Source organism: Danio rerio, chromosome 10 (genome assembly GCF_049306965.1).
Source record: "Danio rerio strain Tuebingen ecotype United States chromosome 10, GRCz12tu, whole genome shotgun sequence".
Classification (NCBI taxonomy): Eukaryota; Metazoa; Chordata; class Actinopteri; order Cypriniformes; family Danionidae; genus Danio; species Danio rerio.
The window spans coordinates 31,232,792-31,253,276 of record NC_133185.1 but is presented as its reverse complement, the minus strand read 5'-3'; the positions used below and the strand labels follow the sequence as shown (position 1 = coordinate 31,253,276).

Genomic DNA, 20,485 nt, shown 5'->3' with positions numbered 1-20,485 from the left:
AAAATCCAAGTGCAGCAATTTATTAACAAAAAGACAAAGGTATCCAAAAAGACAGATTTCCAAGAGACAAAGGTTTCCAAATCTTGCACAGAACTATAAGCAAGATGCAAAAACTAGATGACCAGACGAAGGAACTGGTGAAAATCCAAAAACGGGTAAATACAAGGACAGGGTAGGAGTGCTAACAAGTGCTAACCAAAACGAACACAAAACAGGAATCCAAGAATTATCAAAATACTAAAACTAGATGACCAGACAAACATACCAGACGTAAGGAGCTAACAAAATCCTAAGGAAACTGAAACGGAGAACAAGAGGGTTTATAAAGACAGAACTAAATTAACAAACACGAAATAGCTGTAACATAACACAATCAGTAATACAAAGGATTATGGGAAATGAAGTGAAACTACAAAACAAACTAGTGCCCTCAAGTGTCCAAACTCGGGCACTGCAACAGGTGTGACAACCATGGCTACAGTATGAAGAAGCACAAAGTATGTGAGAGCCCAATGCAGGAATGCAATAAAGCAGTGCAGTTAAACACAAGCATATTACTCTACTCTTAACCCTAACCCCAAATAATAACAATGACACAAATTCAGTATTAATCCACACAGTGGCAAAAGTTGTGTAGGAATAGCTAATGGTGACCATAGCAAAGGCAAACAGCTGAGGATCGCCAGTTCAGAAATGCAGTTAAATCGGTAAAGGAAGAAGCACGCGTCACGTTTTTGTGTGCACATTTTACCGGAACTGGAATTACATATTTGGTGATATCGACATTTATGCGATCAAACAAAAGATCCGAACCCAACTCAATTCATTTATTCAACTCCTAGTCGACTATTTTGCTAAAGAATCAATAGTTTTAAACACGGTTCACTTTTAGATTTAAACCTCACCTGGATGTTTTCATTCACTTAGTGCTGTGTTACACAATGCATGGAAGGTCATTTTCAAAAACCTATAAAAGGGGCTCTTTAATTATGTCGTAAATTTGTCAGAATTGTTACTTCAACCTTGTGCAACTGCATTCATGTTTGGCCCAGATCTTGCATTTAAACAGCCAGTGTATGAACTGAGCATAAAATATAGCTAACATTTAATTCCTTCTCAATGTGCTTTGTTTTAATCTGTAGGTCATTGGCTCCACTAGAATTTCTCCAAAGCCCAACACCCTATCCATGACCCTTAACTCAGTGGAGGGAGCCAAACCAGGCTCTGTTATCGGCTCGGTTAGAGCACATGACCAACGTGAAGTGACCTTAAACGGTCAGGTGACCTACTTAGTAGTCGGCGGCACAGACCACGAAGGAACCTTTATGGTTGACCGTCTGACAGGAGATGTTTACTTGGCTAGAGAGCTGGACTATGAAAAAGGGTCACGGTACACCCTACAGATCGAGGTGGATGATTTCTCCAAGGCCTATCCGAACACTCACATGATTCAGTTGGAAATCAACGTACAGGATAGTAATGATCACGCACCACAGTTTCCAGAAGACCCAGTCACTATTGTTATTCCTGAAAACACACAAGCTGGATCTTCTGTTTACACCTTCCAAGCGACTGATAAAGATGGCAGTGGGCCGAACAGCGAGATTCGTTATTCTGTCCAACAGCGGTGGCCTGATAACCCAGATCTCTTCAATCTTGATCCAGTAACAGGAGTGTTGAAGCTAGGCCGTGAACTAGACCACGAGGAGACATCCAGTCTGTTCCTGGTGGTCCAAGCCATGGATTCCGCATTAGATCCCAATCAGAGGCTTTGGGGCTCGGTGACGGCACGAGTGTTTGTGACAGATGAAAATGACAATGCTCCGATATTCAGCTCTCCGACTGCTGTTAGCGTGATGGAGGATCAACCGGTAGGCTTTGTGCTGCTGTATGTCATGGCCTGGGACGCAGACCAGGGTGAAAACGGACGGGTGTCCTACAGAATCCAGTCAGGAAACACAGCGGGACGGTTTGTTCTCAGCTCGAACAGTGGTAAGAATCATTACTTCGCTCTATTTAAAAAAACATCTCCTTCTCACACCACGCTGCTTTATGAACCGTTCGCTCAAAGCCTAAAGTAATTTAGCAGAACGGATCATTTTCTTGAAGGGTTTATTCGTGGGAGCCCAGTATTATTTTGGCCCGTCGACCGCACCTCTTTGATTTGGCCTTGGAAATATTCATGTATTAGACTGAAATTCCTCCCATCATCCAAGAATACGACCATTTACAGCTCACGCGAAATTAGATTAAATAGACAAAGTCGTCTAAACGACTCAGCAGCTGTGGACGATTTTCCTTCCATTATTGTCAAATGGTTTATGATGGTTAGCGTTTCTGGTACTAAATCAGGCATATTCTATGCACTATAATATATATTAGAGCACAGGACAGTCACATTTGATATTAGCCAGATGCTCAGGAGAGACTCTTCACACTCTTTAACATCTAGGTGTACGTTAAGCACAAAAGCAGAGCTACCGTTTAGAAAAACAGGAATCAGCTCAAACATCTCAATGATGTGTTTAAAGCTAGAGTGTGTTTGGTGGACTGTAAATAAAAAAGAGGCCGCACACAGACTTCTCACAAACACACAATAATGTTTCTCTGTCAGCGAGAAGTATGGACCGCAGCGGTGTGTTTATCCAGGGTGACCCTCGCTCGGGGTCTTGCTGATGACAGCATTGCAGGGAGGTATAGCTGGAAAGGTTCAAAAATGGATCCGTGACAACTAATTTCTTCTCTGGTTTTCATACCAGCAAGTCAGCAAAAAGCTGCATTCTCAAGTTGCGTATAGAGAGTGGAGGAGGTAAACTGAAGAGAAAAACAGAGGACATAAAAATCAAAAATGAAATGTACCTATGGATATTGTGTTTGACTTCGGGTGTTTGAGCAATTTTCTGTTAACATCTTTTATAATAAATAATAATGATCACAACAGCTTATTATAGTTCATTTATTTCATTTTATCTTATATTAATTAACTTTTCATTTATTTTATTTTATTACTTTATTTTATTTTATTATTTTTTAATTTAATAAAATTTTATTTTACTTTTTATGTATTTATTCTTTTATATTTTGAAAATTTATTTTATTTTATATTTTATTTTACTTTTTATTTTATTTTATTATTTTATTTTATTATTTTTAACATTTATATTATTTTATATTGAATTTTACTTTATTTTATTTTATTTTATATTTTATTTTATATTTTATTTTACTTTATTTTTCTTTTTATTTTATTTTATTTTTTATATATTTTTATTATTATTTTACTTTTTATTTTATTTTACTTTGTGTTATATTTTACTTTTTACTTTAAATAACTTTTTATTTTATTTTACTTTTTATTTATTTATTTATTATATTTTACTCTTTATTTTACTTTACTTTTTATTTTATTTTACTTTTTATTTCACTGTTATTTCATATTTTATTTTACTTTATTTTACTTTTTCCTTTTTGTTTTACTTTTTTATTTCATTTTTATTATTTTATTTTACTCTTTATTTTATTTTACTTTTTACTTTATTTATTTTCTTCCATTTTTCATTGTTTTGTTTTAGATTTGTTTTTTATTTTAAAATTGTTTTTTATTTTAGATGTGTTTTTTATTTTACTTTATTTAATTTTATTTTGCACTGACCAGAAGGTACAAATTGCCAAATCCTAAATTAACATGCCAAACTTCTCTGAGCAACACCATGATTTTTTTGCACATGCAGTGTGGTAATACAAGAATATGAGTCAGTATTATTCTGTGTACTTTACCACAATATTTCAGTCTGCAACTTTAATTTTCCTTAAGAATAATTCTTGGTTGTGATGGGCTACATTAAGTCATTAATTTGATCTTTTAAACAGAGTTTGCCATGTGCAAGATGAAATATTACAAATATGCATAGTAAAAATACAGAGAACTCTCTAACCTCGGCCGCAGGGCAAATGATTACCGTAGCAGATCTACAGATGTTTTTGTCTTCTTCTCTTCTCCAGGTTCTCTCTCCATCCTCAAACCTCTGGATCGCGAGGAGCAGGAGAGCTACAATCTCACTATTGTTGCAGAGGATCATGGGATACCCCAGCATTCCACCACTCAGGTGCTGTCCATCCAGGTGATTGACGTAAATGATGAAGCTCCATGGTTTGAACTAAATGAGTTTGAAGCCCAAATCAGGGAAAACCAGCCTGCAGGGACAAGCATAATTCAGGTCACCGCTTCAGATCGAGATCATGGTGAGTGTCAATCTATGTCTTTCTAAACGTAGATTTCAGAAACCCTTGCTATTAGTGACACTGGTGGCCATTATTTAAACTGCAGACAGAAATGTTTTGAGTGTCTTCGCATCTATGCACATGTATTATGCCCAGGAGTTAGATTTTTTTTTCATTTGATTTAAAAATATATATTTTTCATTAAATATAAAATAATATAATATCATCTAATATAATATATTACACAGAGATTAGTTGAGGCTGGAAGGGCATCCGCTGCGTAAAAACTTGCTGGATAAGTTGGCGGTTCATTCCGCTGTGGCAACCCTGGATTAATAAAGGGATTAAGCCGACAAGAAAATGAATGAATAATATAATATAATATAATATAATATAATATAATATAATATAATATAATATAATATAATATAATATAATATAATATAAACATTTTGGGTATAATTTACCAAAACTTATGGAGTAGATTTTATCTAAAACTAATAAATTGAAATTGTGGTTTGACGTAAACAAATTGTCATTAAATATAAGTAAAACAACATTATTGTTATTTGGAAAATTAAAAAGTAGTCATAAGATAGATTTAAAAATTAAAAATGAAGTTATAGAAAGAGTATATACAATTAAGTTTCTTGGTGTTGTATTGGATCATAAAATTAGTTGGAATCCGCAAAAAAAAAAAAAAAAAGTGATATCAAAATTAGTTAAAACTGTAGAAATAGTGATTAAAGCAAGATTTATACTGGACAATAAACCAATGTATATATTATATAACAAACTTATGTTGCCATATATGAGTTATTGTGGTGAAATTTGGGAAAAACATATACAGTCGAAGTCAGAATTATAAGCCACCCACTAAATTTTTCTTCTTTTTTTTTTTAAATATTTCCCAGATGATGTTTAAAAGCAAGGATATTTTCACAGTATGTCTGATAATATTTTTTCTTCTGCAGAAAGTTGTATTTGTTCTATTTTAGCAAGAATTAAAGCAGTTTTTAATTTTTAAGTTTAAGTTCAATATTTTTAGTCCCTTTAATTAATAATTCTGACTTATACTGTTTAAATAAATGAAATAGCAAATTCGACATTATCTTGAATATTGAGATATAAACTTGAGCATATGACAAATTAATAAAATATGAAAAAATGTTGAATCTTTTAGATAGAGAAAAAGATCGATTTGTTTTATATAAAATTGGTCATCAATTAAAGAGATTTTAAAATCTTTTTTTACAGTGGCTGTATTTACACGGACATCAGTAATCAAATAACTTGCCTTAATCTGAATAAGAAAATAATATGATTAAGGTGTTTACATGAGTTGATTTTTGAATGTTCATGTCATGATCCCGTTTTACATGTTATAGCACATCATTCGATTAACATCATCATGCCACGCTTTATCCACATTTCCTCTGGAAATTTCTTTCCAGAAATTTCATCTTGTTTGTCACGAGGGACATGCATAAAATGTTCCTGAATGAAACTGAGAGTGCCAAACTGCAGTTAAACATCATTGCATCACCAAACTATCCTCATTTCCTCTAGAGTTTATTTTTAATTTGTTGACAAATTAATAATTTGTCAACAACTTTTCATTTTGTAATAAATATTTTGTGATAAATAAAATGTTTTAAATTGTAGTAATTTTTTATTTGTCAGCAAGAAATGCAGCCATGAACTGTTGGAAAAGTGTTGTTTTAATGGAATTTGATAATGCATGCCTTATGGAAAAAAACCTCTGCATTATGCAGTGTGTGTGTCTGTGGTCTTACTGACTTGGTAGGTGCAGAAAATAGTGTCAAACAGCCATATGTGTACGGAAAATTCTGTCGCAAAATGCAGCAAAAATCCTACACGATGGTAAATAGTTTGATTGCGGTGTTTACATGTCTGTACTTCAGTAATGCCACTAAAACCTGCATACTCCACATGTCTTAATCTGATTTCTGTTTAGTTCAACTATGATCTTAATAGAATTAAATGAATCAAAAACCAATGTTTGCATGATAGACTCCTAATCAGAGTATTGTCTTAATCGCATTAAAATCAGATCATTGGTGTCCATGTAAATATACTCATTAATAACGTTTATTCATCGCATTGGAAATGGCAGCTGAAGTCGAGTGCATTGCATTGTGGGACTGTCACAGGTGTTTTGTTGTATGTAGAATTTGGGAAACGTATTATATCATGCAGAAAATCATCAGATTGAGCAAAGTAAATCATCTGCATAAAGAAAAGTAGTAGTAAAAGCAGTGTCTAACCATACTATTCCAAACACTGTGCACTAAATCAACCAAGGCCTCTTTCCTTCCATTCTGAGTTAGAAGGCCAACAGGAAGTGAACAAGCTGATTTGAATTAACAGAAGTACAGTGTCGTAAAATATTCAGGTTCAGTCCTTTTCATCTTGGTTTTAACAGTGGTTTCATTAGTAGCTGGTTTTGCTGATTCAGCCTCGGAGTCGTGGTCTGCACAAGTGTTAAGTGTGGACCAAAGACATACGGATGCCAGATTGCGTGCAAAGTCAGCGAGCTTTGGCACGAGCACCTGCTTACTCAATTAAAGCTTCCTGAAGAATGTCTTTACAGTCTCTCTTTCATACTCTCTCGCTGAGCCCAAGGGCCTGAGAACGAGTCCCACATACCATCTACAGGAAGCGTTAAAAAATAAAAAAACACTGCCCTCACCCCAACACAACACAACTGCAGCTTTAAACAGATGGAGGAAGTTTTCAGACACAGGTCGTCAATTTCGAAAAGCTTGGAATAGCTTGATTCGTTTCAGTAGTAAACACATTTAAAAGGTCTGTATGTCTGAATTATTAAGTGTTGTTTCTTTGTACTTCAAGGTGGAAAGGCATTTTTTTTTTTGCTGAATTCAGTTGGTGGTGATCTGGTATTTCTTTTTAACTGAATTATTTGTTTTTATTTTTTTTGCAGGAACTAATGGCTTGGTCACATACGGTGGTGTGACTGAGGATGGATTCACTATTAACGCAGAGACGGGTGTGATATCAGCCACTCGGGTTCTAGATAGGGAACTTCAGGACCACTACACTATAACAGGTACCGTAGCACTGCCAGGATCTGCTCATAATAAGACTAAACCATTTAGCATGATTTAAGATGTTTAAATTTTAGCATTAGGTACTTTTATATTTGTCACGATTAACAGCAATCCAGCCTGTGCAGATCACACAGTATTGCATAGAACTACAAATCCGCCATTAAATGGACTACAAGATCCAGTCATTCAGACAAACACAGCTGAAGCTACTCATCAACTGATTACTAGAATTATTTATGCAGCACACACTGCTTATTGTATAGTATTGTGAACATTATGACACGTTTTCTTTGCCTTTAACTTGTTTTTGACCCTCGCTTTTTTTTGTTTGTTTGTTTACTTCTGTCTGCTGCCTCCCTTTTGACCATCTGCCTGTGTATTCAACTACGACTGCATTTGCCTACATACATCTGTTTGCTCCTGATCGTGATCGTTGCGTGCCTGACCATCTATGTATAATAAGCTAGTTATGTGACGTTGTGCACCGAGGCTTCAAAGAATTTATCGAAAAAACGATATATCTCTCTGTGAAGCAGTGTACCGGAGCTTGATTCGTTTTGCCATCATCACATGATCAGTGAAGTCCAAAGCTTCATTTTCGCCTATACCCACGTGACTGCTTTGATTTTTGATTCAATGGTTTAAACACCCTCATGGTGTTTAAATTACATTACATTTTTACTGTTTTAAAAAAAGCACTGCACCAGTCAAACACACCAGTAATTAAACTAAAATACAATAGTTATTTATAGTAAAAAGGTATTAAACCATACTAAAATGTGTTAGTGTGTTTTTTTACAACTATTTTTAATGAAAACTACTGCATATCATAGTATAGCGTTTAACGGATGGCAACTGGCGAGTGCAGCACAAAAGCATCACTCTCATAGCCTCCTCCTTAGAGCATTTGCCTCCTATGCAGGAATCGCCGGTTTGATCCCCGCTTGGAACAAGTGGGTGGGTGGATTAAGCAGTAGTTGGAATACGATAAATGTAAATACTTTTGAATACCTTGGATTTTACTGTAGTCATCAGCGAAAATAAGAATGTTGTGTAGTTTATGAACTAAATAAAATCCTGCTAGATTTGTAATCACGCTGCTTTGTTTACTGCAATAACCAAGGCACCATCATTATTTCTGCAGTTCTATAGGCGCCAACCTGCTAAATTAGTTTTTTACATTAATGTTTAGTAAATATACTGTACTGTAATACTGTACTGTTACAATCTCATTAGTGTTTCTGGTTGAAATCTAAAGTGGTTTTAAGGTCTCAAAAAGGATGGAAAGAGTCTTAAAAATGGTCTTAAAAGGTATTGAATTTCACTTTCTGATTCCTGTATATACTCTGTATAGGCTTAAATGGATATTTAAATGTCTATATACTTTATCATATAAACATAAACATCTAAATATAAATAAACATTTTCTTAAACATAAGAATGCATGTGTGTATTTATATATAATCACGATGTATTTTTGCTCAGCCCTAGTTTTTTTTTTTTTTTTTTTTTTTGTCTAAAATGTATATATTATTTAAATCAATCTGTACTGAAGTTACACAAAGCATAAGTAGCAATAGTTTTAGTAATGGTTTGGTTTAAAATTATATTATTGCCAAAAAATTTTATGAATTAAATTTTAGAAATGGTTTTTAAAAGCTAAAAGTAAACTTAATAATCCTCCTCTTATTTTGTGTTTGTTACAGTGTATGCAAAAGATGGAGGAATCCCCCCTAACTTTGCTAAGGCTAAAGTGCACATCACAGTGCTGGATGAGAATGACAATGCTCCTGCTTTCGGACTGCAGCAGTACAGTCTAGAAGTGCCTGAAAACCTACAGCCTGTGGAGCTGTTCACCCTCAAAGCCACAGACCGGGACATTGGAGAGAGTGGGCGACTGGAATATAAGATCAAAGGTAACACCTCAGATTTTGGGTTTGTTTTAACTTTAGTGATATTAAATTAAAATGATTTTTTTAGGTAAAACTGGCTTTAATTCTGGTTGATATAAAACCAATAAAACTTTCTCCAGAAGAAAAAATATTATCAGACATACTGTGAAAAAAAGTTTTTGGTTCTGTTAAACATCAATTGGGAAATATTTAAAAAAGTAAAATATGCACAGGAGGGCTTATAAATTTAACTTCAACTGAATGTGGAGTGCCTGTATCTGTGCATATTTCAAATGAAGCATACTGTACTTTGAAAGACTATGTGCCTATGCTAACATACTTATCAAAAATTAAAGTAAACTTGATCTTCAAGTTAAAACATATTTTATCCATGGTTTAAGGTGCTGTTTTTGTTCAGATTCAGATCTTAAGAAAAGTAGATGCATTCGATCTGGTTGTTTACAAATCCTGTCTTCATGTGCTTGCTATTCTAGCCGGCGACCCAGATGGAGACTTTCGGCTTGACGGTTCCTCTGGAGCTTTGTCTACCTCAAGACCACTAGACCGAGAGCGGAAGAGCAGTTATTCCTTGCAAGTGGTGGTCCAAGATCATGGCAGCCCCTCTCTGAGCAGCACAGCCTCTGTGGAGATCTCAGTCCTCGATGTCAACGACAACAGCCCCAAGTTCAGCAGCAGCAGCTACACTGTAGATGTCTCAGAAGACGCTGCTGTAGGTTTAGTGGTGCTGGATGCGACAGCCACAGATGTTGACGAGGGCCAAAACGGTCAGATTTTATACTTTCTCAGCCAAGAAGCGAAAGGTGCGTTCACTGTCGATCCCAACACAGGACGCATCACTACCGCTGCACTTCTGGACAGAGAGAAAAGGGCTTCTTACTTCTTTCAAGTGTATGCGGTTGATCTATCTCCTGCTGCACCACGCAATTCCACAGCCCAGGTAACCGTTACCATCCTGGACGTCAATGACAATGCACCGTTCTTCATCCAGGACCCTCTCATTATCAACGTGTCCAGTGGAAGTGTGTTCACCCATCAAGTGGTGGCCACAATGAGAGCAGAAGATAAGGATTTTGGTGCCAATGGTTCAGTGTTCTACCGATTTGCCATGCCAGTCCGAGGATTTGCGATTAACTCACTGACTGGGGCGATCCAGACTACGGAGAACCTCCAGACTCTGACACAAACCCAGCGCACCCTCATTGTGGAGGCTATGGACCAGGGCAGCCCCCCTCAGTCTTCTCTAGGGGTGGTGATCATATATGTGAAGGAGCAAGATTATAAGGGCATTCGATTCTCACGCACCGCTAGAGATGTTAGCTTACAGGAGAACGCAGATAAAGGTAAGTTGGCATCCTAAAGTAAAAGATTATAGAAAAAATTGTGCATTATTAGACTAGATTTTTATTGTTACAAAAAGCCAGAATAGGCGACATAGTGGCTCAGAGGTTTGCAATGTTCTCACAGCAAGAAGGTCACTGGTTTGAGTCCCAGTTGGGGCAGTTGGTATTTCTGCAGTGCTTAATTTGTGAATTGCAAGGTCCAGGAACAGATCGGGGTAACAGATCAGGCATAATAAAGGCGTGTGTAAGGCAGAGGAGTGTCGCAGACGAAAGTGAAGAGCGGGGGGTTGTCTCGGACAACAGCGGGTTGGGGAGTCGCAGAAGAAAGTGAAAGTGGACGGGGGAGGAGGGTGATTTAGAAGGGGGATCGGTAAAATGAGGTGCCGGATCAGATTTCAGAGGTTCCAGATCTGGCATGTTCCGGCACAAATTAAGCTCTGCATTTCTGTTTGGAGTTTAAATGTTCTCCCTGTGTTCACTTGGGTTTCCTCCCGGTGCTCCGGTTTCCCCCATTTGCTAAGTGAATTGGGTAAACAAAATTTCCCAAAGTGTATGAGCGAGTGTGTGTGAATGTAAGAGTGTATGGATGTTTCCCAGTACTAGGTTTTGGCTAGAAGGGCATCCGCTACGTTAAACATATAGTTGGCGGTTCATTCCACTGTGGCGATCCCTGATAAATAAGGGACTAAACTGAAGGAAAATCAATGAATGAATGATTGAAAAGCTAGAATGATTTATTTGCCACCAATTTAATGGAAAAAAAGGAATACAAAAAATTAAGATTGATTGATACTTCTAGGCCCCGTTTACACTGCCAGTTAAATGCAACCCAATTCCGATTTTTTGCAGATCAGATCTGTTCTATGACCGTGTAAACATGAAAAAAAATGCATACATTCGGATATTCAGATAATCGTTTCAGGCCTGTGCAAGCATGTGTGGAGACGCAGACACGGTAAACAACAACATCAAAGGAAACACAGAGGAGGAAAGTGGTCAGTCGCCACAATTTGCTTCCACCAGACCTGAAATCTCTCTCGTACCCACAAATTCCTCTGAATGGTGGAGGACACCATAGGTCCAAGCTGCGATGATGGCCCTCTCCTTCCTCCTTCCCCTCAAAATAATTGAACTTTGCATATTTCGCAGATCTAAAAGTAAGACAATTTCTTCCATCGTGGCTAGTGTGGCACAGATGATAGAACCCACCTTTACGTATGCCATACAATTTAAGAATGAATCGGATATGGGTCACAATTAAAAGAATGTGTAAACAAACAAGCAAAAAAAATCAGATATAGGGAACAAATCGGACTTGGGCATCAACACCTCAAATCAATACCCTAGTGATATTCTACAATACTTTTTGCAGGTTATGCTAAAATTAAAGAAAATTCTTCTGATTTTTTTGGTAGAATTTTTTTATTTTATTTTTTGCTAACATTGTATCACACAGCCATGAATACTTAAGACGGGGGACTGTGGAATAATTATTTTAGGCTACTATTTTAAGTAGATGTTTTAATAAATACATTAAATTAGTTCTGGTTAACAATGAACTACTAATGATACTAATGGTATGATACTAATGATGCTATGATACTACTTTGATAACTTTGATACTTATCATAGCTCAAATAGCAAAATATAGATCTGCCTAAAGAATTTTCTCTGGGACACATAAATATGCTTGTTTTAAACAATCCTGTCAGATGGATAATATTCAGCGTCTTCAAGTTTTTTCTATTTATAATATTTTATTACAAGCAAATAAATCTTTCTCTATTTTATTGTGATCCACTATGAAGGTTTTTAGTCAATTTTTTTCTCATTTTATTGTGAATAATTGTCAATGACGAAAAAGGCGTTTGATTCTGATGGTTTAGGATGTTAAAATTGCTTGATTTGAATATAAATGTATTCCCAATCAATTACTATTTAAAATATTATATTTCACTCAGAAAACCCTCCTAACAAATCACACTAAAAGGCACAGCAAATTCCACTTTGTGTTGGCCTTCACTGCAAACAAGTATCCACTTTCATGAAATAACATGGATAAATCCTTTTTCTTACAGATAATACAGTAAATTGAAAAAGTATACAAAGCCTTGTTTTCAGTCTTTTATTTTAAATCCTACACTAAAAGCTATTCTTTGTGGTGTCTTCATTTCAAAGTATTGGCATGAGGTGGCTTTGCAATGAACTGTATGATGAAAACTGCAGCCTTTTATTTCAGCACTCACAGGCACATTGGGTTTTATAAAGCACTGAAAGCCAATCCATCAGTTTAAGTGAGTGTGGCAGAGGAGTATTGAACATTTTTGTGTTTTGTTTTGTTTTCCTACAGGAACTGTGGTCGCTCAAGCTCAGGCTCAGCACCCGGACGGCACCCGCGACGGCATCAATTACAGCATCTTTAGTGGCAACAAGTACCATTCTTTTAGCATCAGCTCCAATACAGGTCAGTTGGGAAATTCGTGAAATGTGAAAATAGTTTGACAAAATGACATCAGAAAACTGAAAACCAAGAATTGTTGGTTCTTTCAAAGGTGAGATCTGGGTACAGAGCTCTAATGGCCTGGACTTTGAGGACACGCCAAGACTTCGACTAGTGGTGAAGGCTGAAACTACATCCTCAAGCTCCTTCATGGCTGTCAACCTTATCCTTCAGGATGTCAATGATAATCGCCCCCGATTCCAGCTGCAGAACTATGTGACTTATATGCATGAAGCACAGGGCTATGACTTCCCCATCATTCAGGCAAGGGGTCTCATTTTTTGGTACTTTAACCTATTAAGGCCCAAGGTGTTTTTACATGCATTTTTTTATTTCTCCTTGCTATCTGGGCTTATTGGAACCTAATTAGAATAAAAACTTAAGTATTATCCTTGATATGATGTATTTTTAGAGAAAAAGGATGTCCATATATGTGGACTCTTGGTCCGAATTTTTTATAAAACACTTTTTCCTGACTGTTTTGTAATGCATTAATAACACATACATATTTTTGAACATGTTTTGACTATCAGAGAGTAAAAACAACATTTTCTGCCCATTTTGGACAGTTAAAAATAGGGGTTGGAACATTTCATATGCTTCAAAATGAACAACGCACAATGAAACTGTATATCTGTAACAAAGTATAAAACATTCAAGTATTAAAGTATTTTAAATAGCTACTTAAAAGCTAAAATGTGTTGCCCACATACAGTATGTGGCCACTAAGCCCTAAGAAGCTAAAGGGGTTGTTCACCTAAAAACAACACTTGGTTGCTGAAAGTTGTTTTTTTTTTTTTTTAATTCCACAGAAGAAACTCAAATCAGGTGAACTTTTCCTTTAAGAAGGTCAAATTTATTTTGAAAACATCCAAAATCAAACAATAAGTGCTCAGGGGTAGCTTAAATAATGTGTCTGTGGTCTTTGTGTAAGGGATTCATCAGAATAAACAGCAAAAATCAGTCCAAGGCACTCAAAAAATGTGGAAAAATTATATTTAAAAGCCTTTATTGACATGGCTATTTCTTAAAACTGCGTCTACGTATTTCGGCAAACAACTCCCTTCATCAGGGCAACAGTGAGGAATAGCCATGTCAATAAAGGGACTGATTTTTGCTGTTAATTGAAAACATATTCAAATGTTCGTTTTGGACCCTGCCTGTGCTTAAATTTGCCTTTTCACATGCATTAGGTTGTGGCAGAGGATGTTGACCAGGGTCAGAATGGACAGGTGACTTACACCATCGAGTCTTCAAATCAAAGTGGCCTTTTCAAAATTGATCCTCAGACGGGCATCATCACAACCACAGCCATTATGGACAGGGAAATCTGGACACAGGCAAAGTGAGTGTATATCATGTTCGGCCAGTGAAGTCATTTCTCTGTAGGTCTTTAATTTCCTTCAGTTCTGTGAAATGTAACTGTCCACTCCAGCATTGTTTAGTTTGTGTGTGATGTTTTCAAGCCCTCGTAGTTCTACCTCATGTGTTTTGATTCTACAATGTTCCCTGACTTGTATAAAGCTGTGTGCTTTTAATTTACTACATTTTAGGTCTGTTAGTGCTTTTGGGTTGTTGTGTGAATGTTTTTTTTTTTTTGGAAAATAGAACAGATTCTTTGTTCGTTCACTTAATCCTGAAAAGCATTTGAACAGAGACTTGAAATATGTTAGGAAAAAATGATCTAACTCCTCATTTATTTCCTCAGGCTGGTGATAAAAGCTACTGATCGTGGTAGCCCTAAGCTAGTAGGCACTGCCACCATCACAGTGATTATCGTCGACCTCAATGACAACAGTCCCACCATTCCAGTGCCAAGGGAAGTTAGAGTGCCAGAAAGTAAGTGAACTAACTTTGAAAGACACAATATCAATCACTTTTATTGCTGTACATGTATCTGAGTGTTGTGTTCCTACTTTTCTTCTTCCAGACTCTCTTATCGGCACTGAGATCACCCTGGTTACTGGAAATGATGTGGATTCTGGCCCAGTGTTGTCTTACTCTTTGCAGCTGGACGCTTCAACACAAGGAAAATTCGATATTGATCGTTACAACGGCCGTGTGTCTCTGACAGCTCCTTTGGACTATGAGGAAAGGACATGGTACAAGTTGACTATTCGAGCTTCAGATTCCAAGCACCAGAGTGAAGCCAATTTGACCGTGGTGGTGGAGGATGTAAATGATAACGTACCTACTTTTACACAAGATCTATATCAGGTGATAATTCTTTCTACCTTTTAAAATGTTGTAAAACAAGTGATGAAATGTAATTGTATTGGGACCGACAAAGGTTTGTCAGATGGTTTCCCGTCTTCAGTATTATTGTAAAAAGTAGTCTGTTTGAGCAAAAAGGATTTGATTTTCATGGATTTTAATGGTTAAATAACTTAATTCAATCATAGGTTTATACTAGATTAAATATATGTGCACTCATTTACGCCATTAAAGGGTGTGCTGCCATTTACACTTGTGTTTATTCATTTAGCAGATGCTTTTATTCAAAATGACATCACTGTGGATACAGGAAAAAGCATGCCAAGTAACGGCTTTGTTGTTGCTTTTGGTTTCCAGGTAACACTTCCAGAACATTCTCCACCAGGCAGTCCTGTTATCACAGTAACAGCAACAGATCGAGATTCGGGAGAAAATGGAAAGGTCTCTTATCGAGTGTTGTCTTCAACGCGGGATGGGTTTTACGTTGACCCTAAAAATGGTATAAGCCCAACCATTATACTAAACATCCTGATTGTTTTGGCAGTGGCTTTTTACACAGTTTTAAAGGAATGTAAATACTACTTATATGAAGTGTAAATAGTGGTAGATAAATATGCACCAATTAAAAAGAAAAAAATTGCATGTTAATAATAATAAGAGCACTTGGTTGTAAATGCTATTTACTGTGGTGTATGTGGTGGGTGGATTTTATAAAAACAGCCTCTTCCCACAAGGTCATCTGCAGTATTTGTGCATTGTTTAAATGGCCACTGCCTATAGTTTTGTTTATATTTAATAAACTCTCAGTAAAACTACTTGTCATGTCTTCACAGGTACAGTTTTCATCAGGCAGAAAGCAAAATTTGACCCAGAGGAGCCCTCTGTCAGTATAGTCATCGAAGCTCGTGATGGAGGGTCTCCACCTCTGTCATCATCTGCCACAGTTCAAGTTCAACTGATGGACGTCAATGACAACGCCCCCATATTCCACCAGTTGGAGTACAAAGCCACAGTGTCTGAGGACCAGCTACCTGGAGCCACCATCCTAACCTTAGAAGCAGTAGATGGAGACCTGTCTCAGGAAAACTCTGGTTTTGATTTTGCAATTGCCAGTGGGAATGTTGGAAATGCTTTCCAGATTGAGAGTAGTGTTCGTTTCATTGAAGGTCATGGCTTCCAGACTGTAGGAACCCTGATCTTGGCTGAGCGACTGGATTTTGAAGCATTGTCACACTATAACCTCACCGTTTCAGTTTCGGATCGTGGTGTTCCCCAACGGAGCTCCAGTGTACCAGCCATCATCACAGTCACTGATGTGAATGACAACCCTCCTGTTTTTGGCAGAGCTGAATACATAGTGGCTTTGAGTGAAGGGGCAGCTGCTGGTGCAGAAATCTTACGTGTGACTGCAACGGATCCTGATTCAGCTCCCTACGCAGAGGTCCAGTACAGCATCAGCTCTGGAGATGATATGAAGCTGTTCTCTGTGGATCAGTGGACTGGTGCTATGAAGCTCCAAAGGCCTTTAGACAGAGAGAGCCAAAATTCCCATGTAGTAATAGTACAAGCATCAGATGGCCATGGTCGATTTGCTTTGGCACCTATTAGTGTTGAGGTAAAGGACATCAATGATAACAGACCTTACTTTCCCATTGCTACATTAACAGCCAGCATTCGTGAAAACCAGCCTCTTAACTCTGCTGTAACCGTGTTACATGCCATTGATTATGACACAGGAGTTTATGGGCAACTGAAGTATTATTTGATGGACCACTCCAGCCCTGGGAAAGACCTCTTTTTTGTAGATCAGAACTCAGGAGAAGTACGTACCAAGCAGATATTTGATTTTGAGAAGGTGAACTCGTTCAACTTCATTGCTTTGGCTGTGGATGCAGGCAACAACTCAGCTACTGTCACAGTGCAGGTATTCATTACAGGAGAAGATGAGTATGACCCAGTTTTTACCACTTCAGATTTGTCTTTTGAAGTTCCTGAGGGAGCCAAGAAAGGTCAGAGCATTGGGCTAGTACAGGCCAAAGATGAGGATGGTGGGGTGGATGGGATTGTACTCTACTCCTTCCCCAATTCCTCTCCATACTTTGATGTTAATAAGACCACTGGAGTTATCTACCTGAAAATGGACAACTCTGGCAGTTCAAGTGGTGGTAGTCGTTCAAAGAGGGAAACCCGCCTAATGACTATGGATGTTTCTGCCCACAGCCCCCTTGACACCTCAAGAGTAGCTTCTGCTCAGGTCATCATCGATGTCACGAACACATCCTTTGGTCTTGCAACAGACTTTAACATTCTCCTTGTGAGCATAATTGCTGCCTCTCTTGGTGTAATAGTCTTGTTAGTCATAATAGCTGTTGCTCTCTATTTAGTAAGATCAAAGCGCAAGAAGAAAGGACAAGATGCTGGAAACAGTACTGCATCTTCAGGCACAGCTCTGCAGAAGTTGGATGAATCTAAACCCTCAGGGAGTGACAGGATCTATCATCAGGCCCTTCCTGGATATGCAGGGGATGAGGAAGGAACAGGTGCAGGCTCTTACACTCGAGGAGGATCCCTAGATCCTTCTCACTCCAGTGGACGGGGATCTGCCGAAGCAGCAGAGGATGATGAAATTCGTATGATCAATGAGTACCCAAGAGTGGCAAGCATCACATCCTCCATGCAAGAGCACATTTCTGCCAGGGGCCCTGATTCAGGAATCCAGCAAGATGCAGACCAGCTCTCTGATATTTCTTGTGAACCAGGTCCACTTGATGCAAGCCAGTGGTTCAAAAGTAAGAAACTGGGGAGCATTAGTGGAAGCCTTAGTGGTACACTGCTTTCTGGTCAGCTCCCAGTCTACAGAGATGAAGGCGGCGGCTATCTTGGAGTAGGTCGTGGGTTGAATATTTCCCATCCGAAAGATTATGCTTTCCCTGAGGATGGCAAACCCCCGGTTGACGGTTCTCTCACGGCGATAGTAGCAAGTGATGAGGAATTGCGAGGTAGCTACAACTGGGACTATCTTCTCAACTGGTGCCCTCAGTTCCAACCCTTAGCCAGTGTCTTTACGGAGATTGCCAGGCTAAAAGACGAAAGTTTACCTCCTAACAACCCACGGAGACCTTTCCAACCCAAAATCAAGACAGATCCCAAGCCTAGGATTGACCCTCCACCTCTCATTACCTCAGTGGCTCATCCGGGGGCCAAATCTGTTCCACCCAAACCTGCCATAACACGGACGTTCCACACCTTAGCATCCCTAAGGCGCTCACCTATAAGCCATGAAGGCTCCATCTCCTCAGCAGCCATGTCTCCCAGTTTCTCCCCTTCTTTGTCCCCACTTGCTGCACGGTCCCCAGCTGTTTCTCCATTCGGTGTCACTCAAGGTCCCTCAGCCTCCATCATCAGCACCACAGAACACACTCTGGAGCACACTGATGAGGCTGAGATGAGGATTTAATGCTGCATTTAACTCCATTCCGTGGAGGCCTTATTTTGTCTTTTGATAAGACGTATTAGTCACTCTCAGCAATGTTTAACGCTTAAAAATGCAGCATGAAGAATCAGTCTCAGCCATGACGGTGACGCAGGTGTCTGTTAACGTAAAGGGTGCAAACATTGTGCGGCCACGTTACCCTTCTTCAGAGCCACCGCAGTGTTGCTTTGTTTTGTCTCACTGGCTGGCCAGGGAGTCAAGATGCTGACTGCTCTTTTTGTTTGTTTCTTTTTATACTGATGACTCAAACAGCTTTGAAACTCCAGTGTTATGTTAAGTTCATCCAAAATAGCTGCTATTGTCATACCTTGTAGACCGCAATGAGAACTCTGTAGAAACTCAAACTTATGTCATTACGTATGTTTGTTTATGACTGAGAGACGTTTTATTTTTTACCCCCCTTTTTTGTTTTTACAGTGCTACTTTGTTTCATTTGCATTTTTTATGAAAGACTTGCCATTGGTTTGAGTGAAGTTCTTACATTTTAGTGGCATTCTTCATATGTATATTTATATATGTACGCTAGCCATAAGTGTATTATCATTGTATAGTGTCTAGGATCACCATACTGTGCGGTTGTGAAATTTGTGACACTTGTAATGTGAATGATTGGAAGATTGTTGTATTTTATTATTTATAAAGAGAAAGGCTGAAAGCATTGAAACTCCCCATGTTACATAGTGTTGTATTATAGGTCTTTTGAAGTTGTATTGTTCCTTGCCCTTTAAACTAGATGGTTAGCATCTTAGCTAATTTATTGTTTATTGAAAAAAATGACAGGGCCACACTCTTTCGGCCCATCTGGAGACCTTTTTGGATATTGGTGAAACCTCAAAGACTCTTCTGTATGTAAATTAATTTCTTCCAAAACAGCAGCTCTCTCACACTGTTTCTATGCTGCTTTTTTCTGACAATAAAATGTTTTGTATTGTCTATGTAACTTACGATTGGTTCATTTTAAATTAAGAGAAAAAAAAATTCCTCATTATCCGGAATGGTGCTTATTTGCCTTTCAGGGTGAATCACAGAAATTGTACCCTCTTTTGTAAAATCTGGTGGACAATTTCTGCTTTAAGAGGAAGTGCCCTGCTTTTTTATCTCGCAATCTTATGTGTAAAAAGCTAATTAAGCATTTGAATGAATTTCCGGAGATGTTTTGCTACCTCCGGTGCGTGCCTGATACCGCCACTGCCTCAGGTTTAACAGGCCCCTGCTAGCACCCACAACAAATGCAAAGGAAAAGAAGAGCCTGGCATATTTAGAAGTCTGTTTAACCCAATTCTTTTTAGAAGGTGACATTTATTTGTCTCACAGTCTGGAAAACAACCTGAAATTCCGACAGCAGAAGAGCGTCAATCATCTGTGCATATTTAAATCAAATAATAAATTTCTTTTGTCAAACCTGAGTCTCCATTCTTTCTCCAAGTTTAAAATCAGGACCTTAACAGGGATTTGAAAAGCAACTGAAGCATAGCAAAAAGCCGATCATCTGGTTTTAAGAAAAAAGAAAAGAAGGGAGTCAAAATTTGTCCTTCATTAAAAAGCAATTTGAAAGGATACAGTATGTTCCAAAAGCCTAGACTAGAGCCGGGCCTCAGGCAGTAGATACAGCTAGAGACATGGAGCACCCATTCCTGAATCAATTACAGCCATGAAGAAACATTTCCTTGAATTAAAATGCTCATACTAAACATGCATATCCATAATTACGC

General features: G+C 37.9%; 1 protein-coding gene across 1 annotated transcript in view; it reads left to right on the top strand.

Annotated features, from left to right (window-relative positions):
• Window positions 1-20,174, top strand: part of dchs1b (dachsous cadherin-related 1b) — a 151,897-nt gene extending 131,723 nt beyond the window's left edge. The window contains exons 10-21 of the mRNA XM_021479350.3: window positions 1,143-1,992; window positions 4,003-4,242; window positions 7,187-7,312; window positions 9,020-9,229; window positions 9,700-10,566; window positions 12,917-13,030; window positions 13,119-13,330; window positions 14,260-14,411; window positions 14,775-14,905; window positions 14,997-15,283; window positions 15,638-15,779; window positions 16,114-20,174. Coding sequence (XP_021335025.3) covers window positions 1,143-1,992; window positions 4,003-4,242; window positions 7,187-7,312; window positions 9,020-9,229; window positions 9,700-10,566; window positions 12,917-13,030; window positions 13,119-13,330; window positions 14,260-14,411; window positions 14,775-14,905; window positions 14,997-15,283; window positions 15,638-15,779; window positions 16,114-18,737 — 5,955 coding nt within the window. The 3' untranslated portion in view covers window positions 18,738-20,174. The remainder of the gene's footprint in view (window positions 1-1,142; window positions 1,993-4,002; window positions 4,243-7,186; window positions 7,313-9,019; window positions 9,230-9,699; window positions 10,567-12,916; window positions 13,031-13,118; window positions 13,331-14,259; window positions 14,412-14,774; window positions 14,906-14,996; window positions 15,284-15,637; window positions 15,780-16,113) is intronic.
• Window positions 20,175-20,485: the final 311 nt, after the last annotated feature.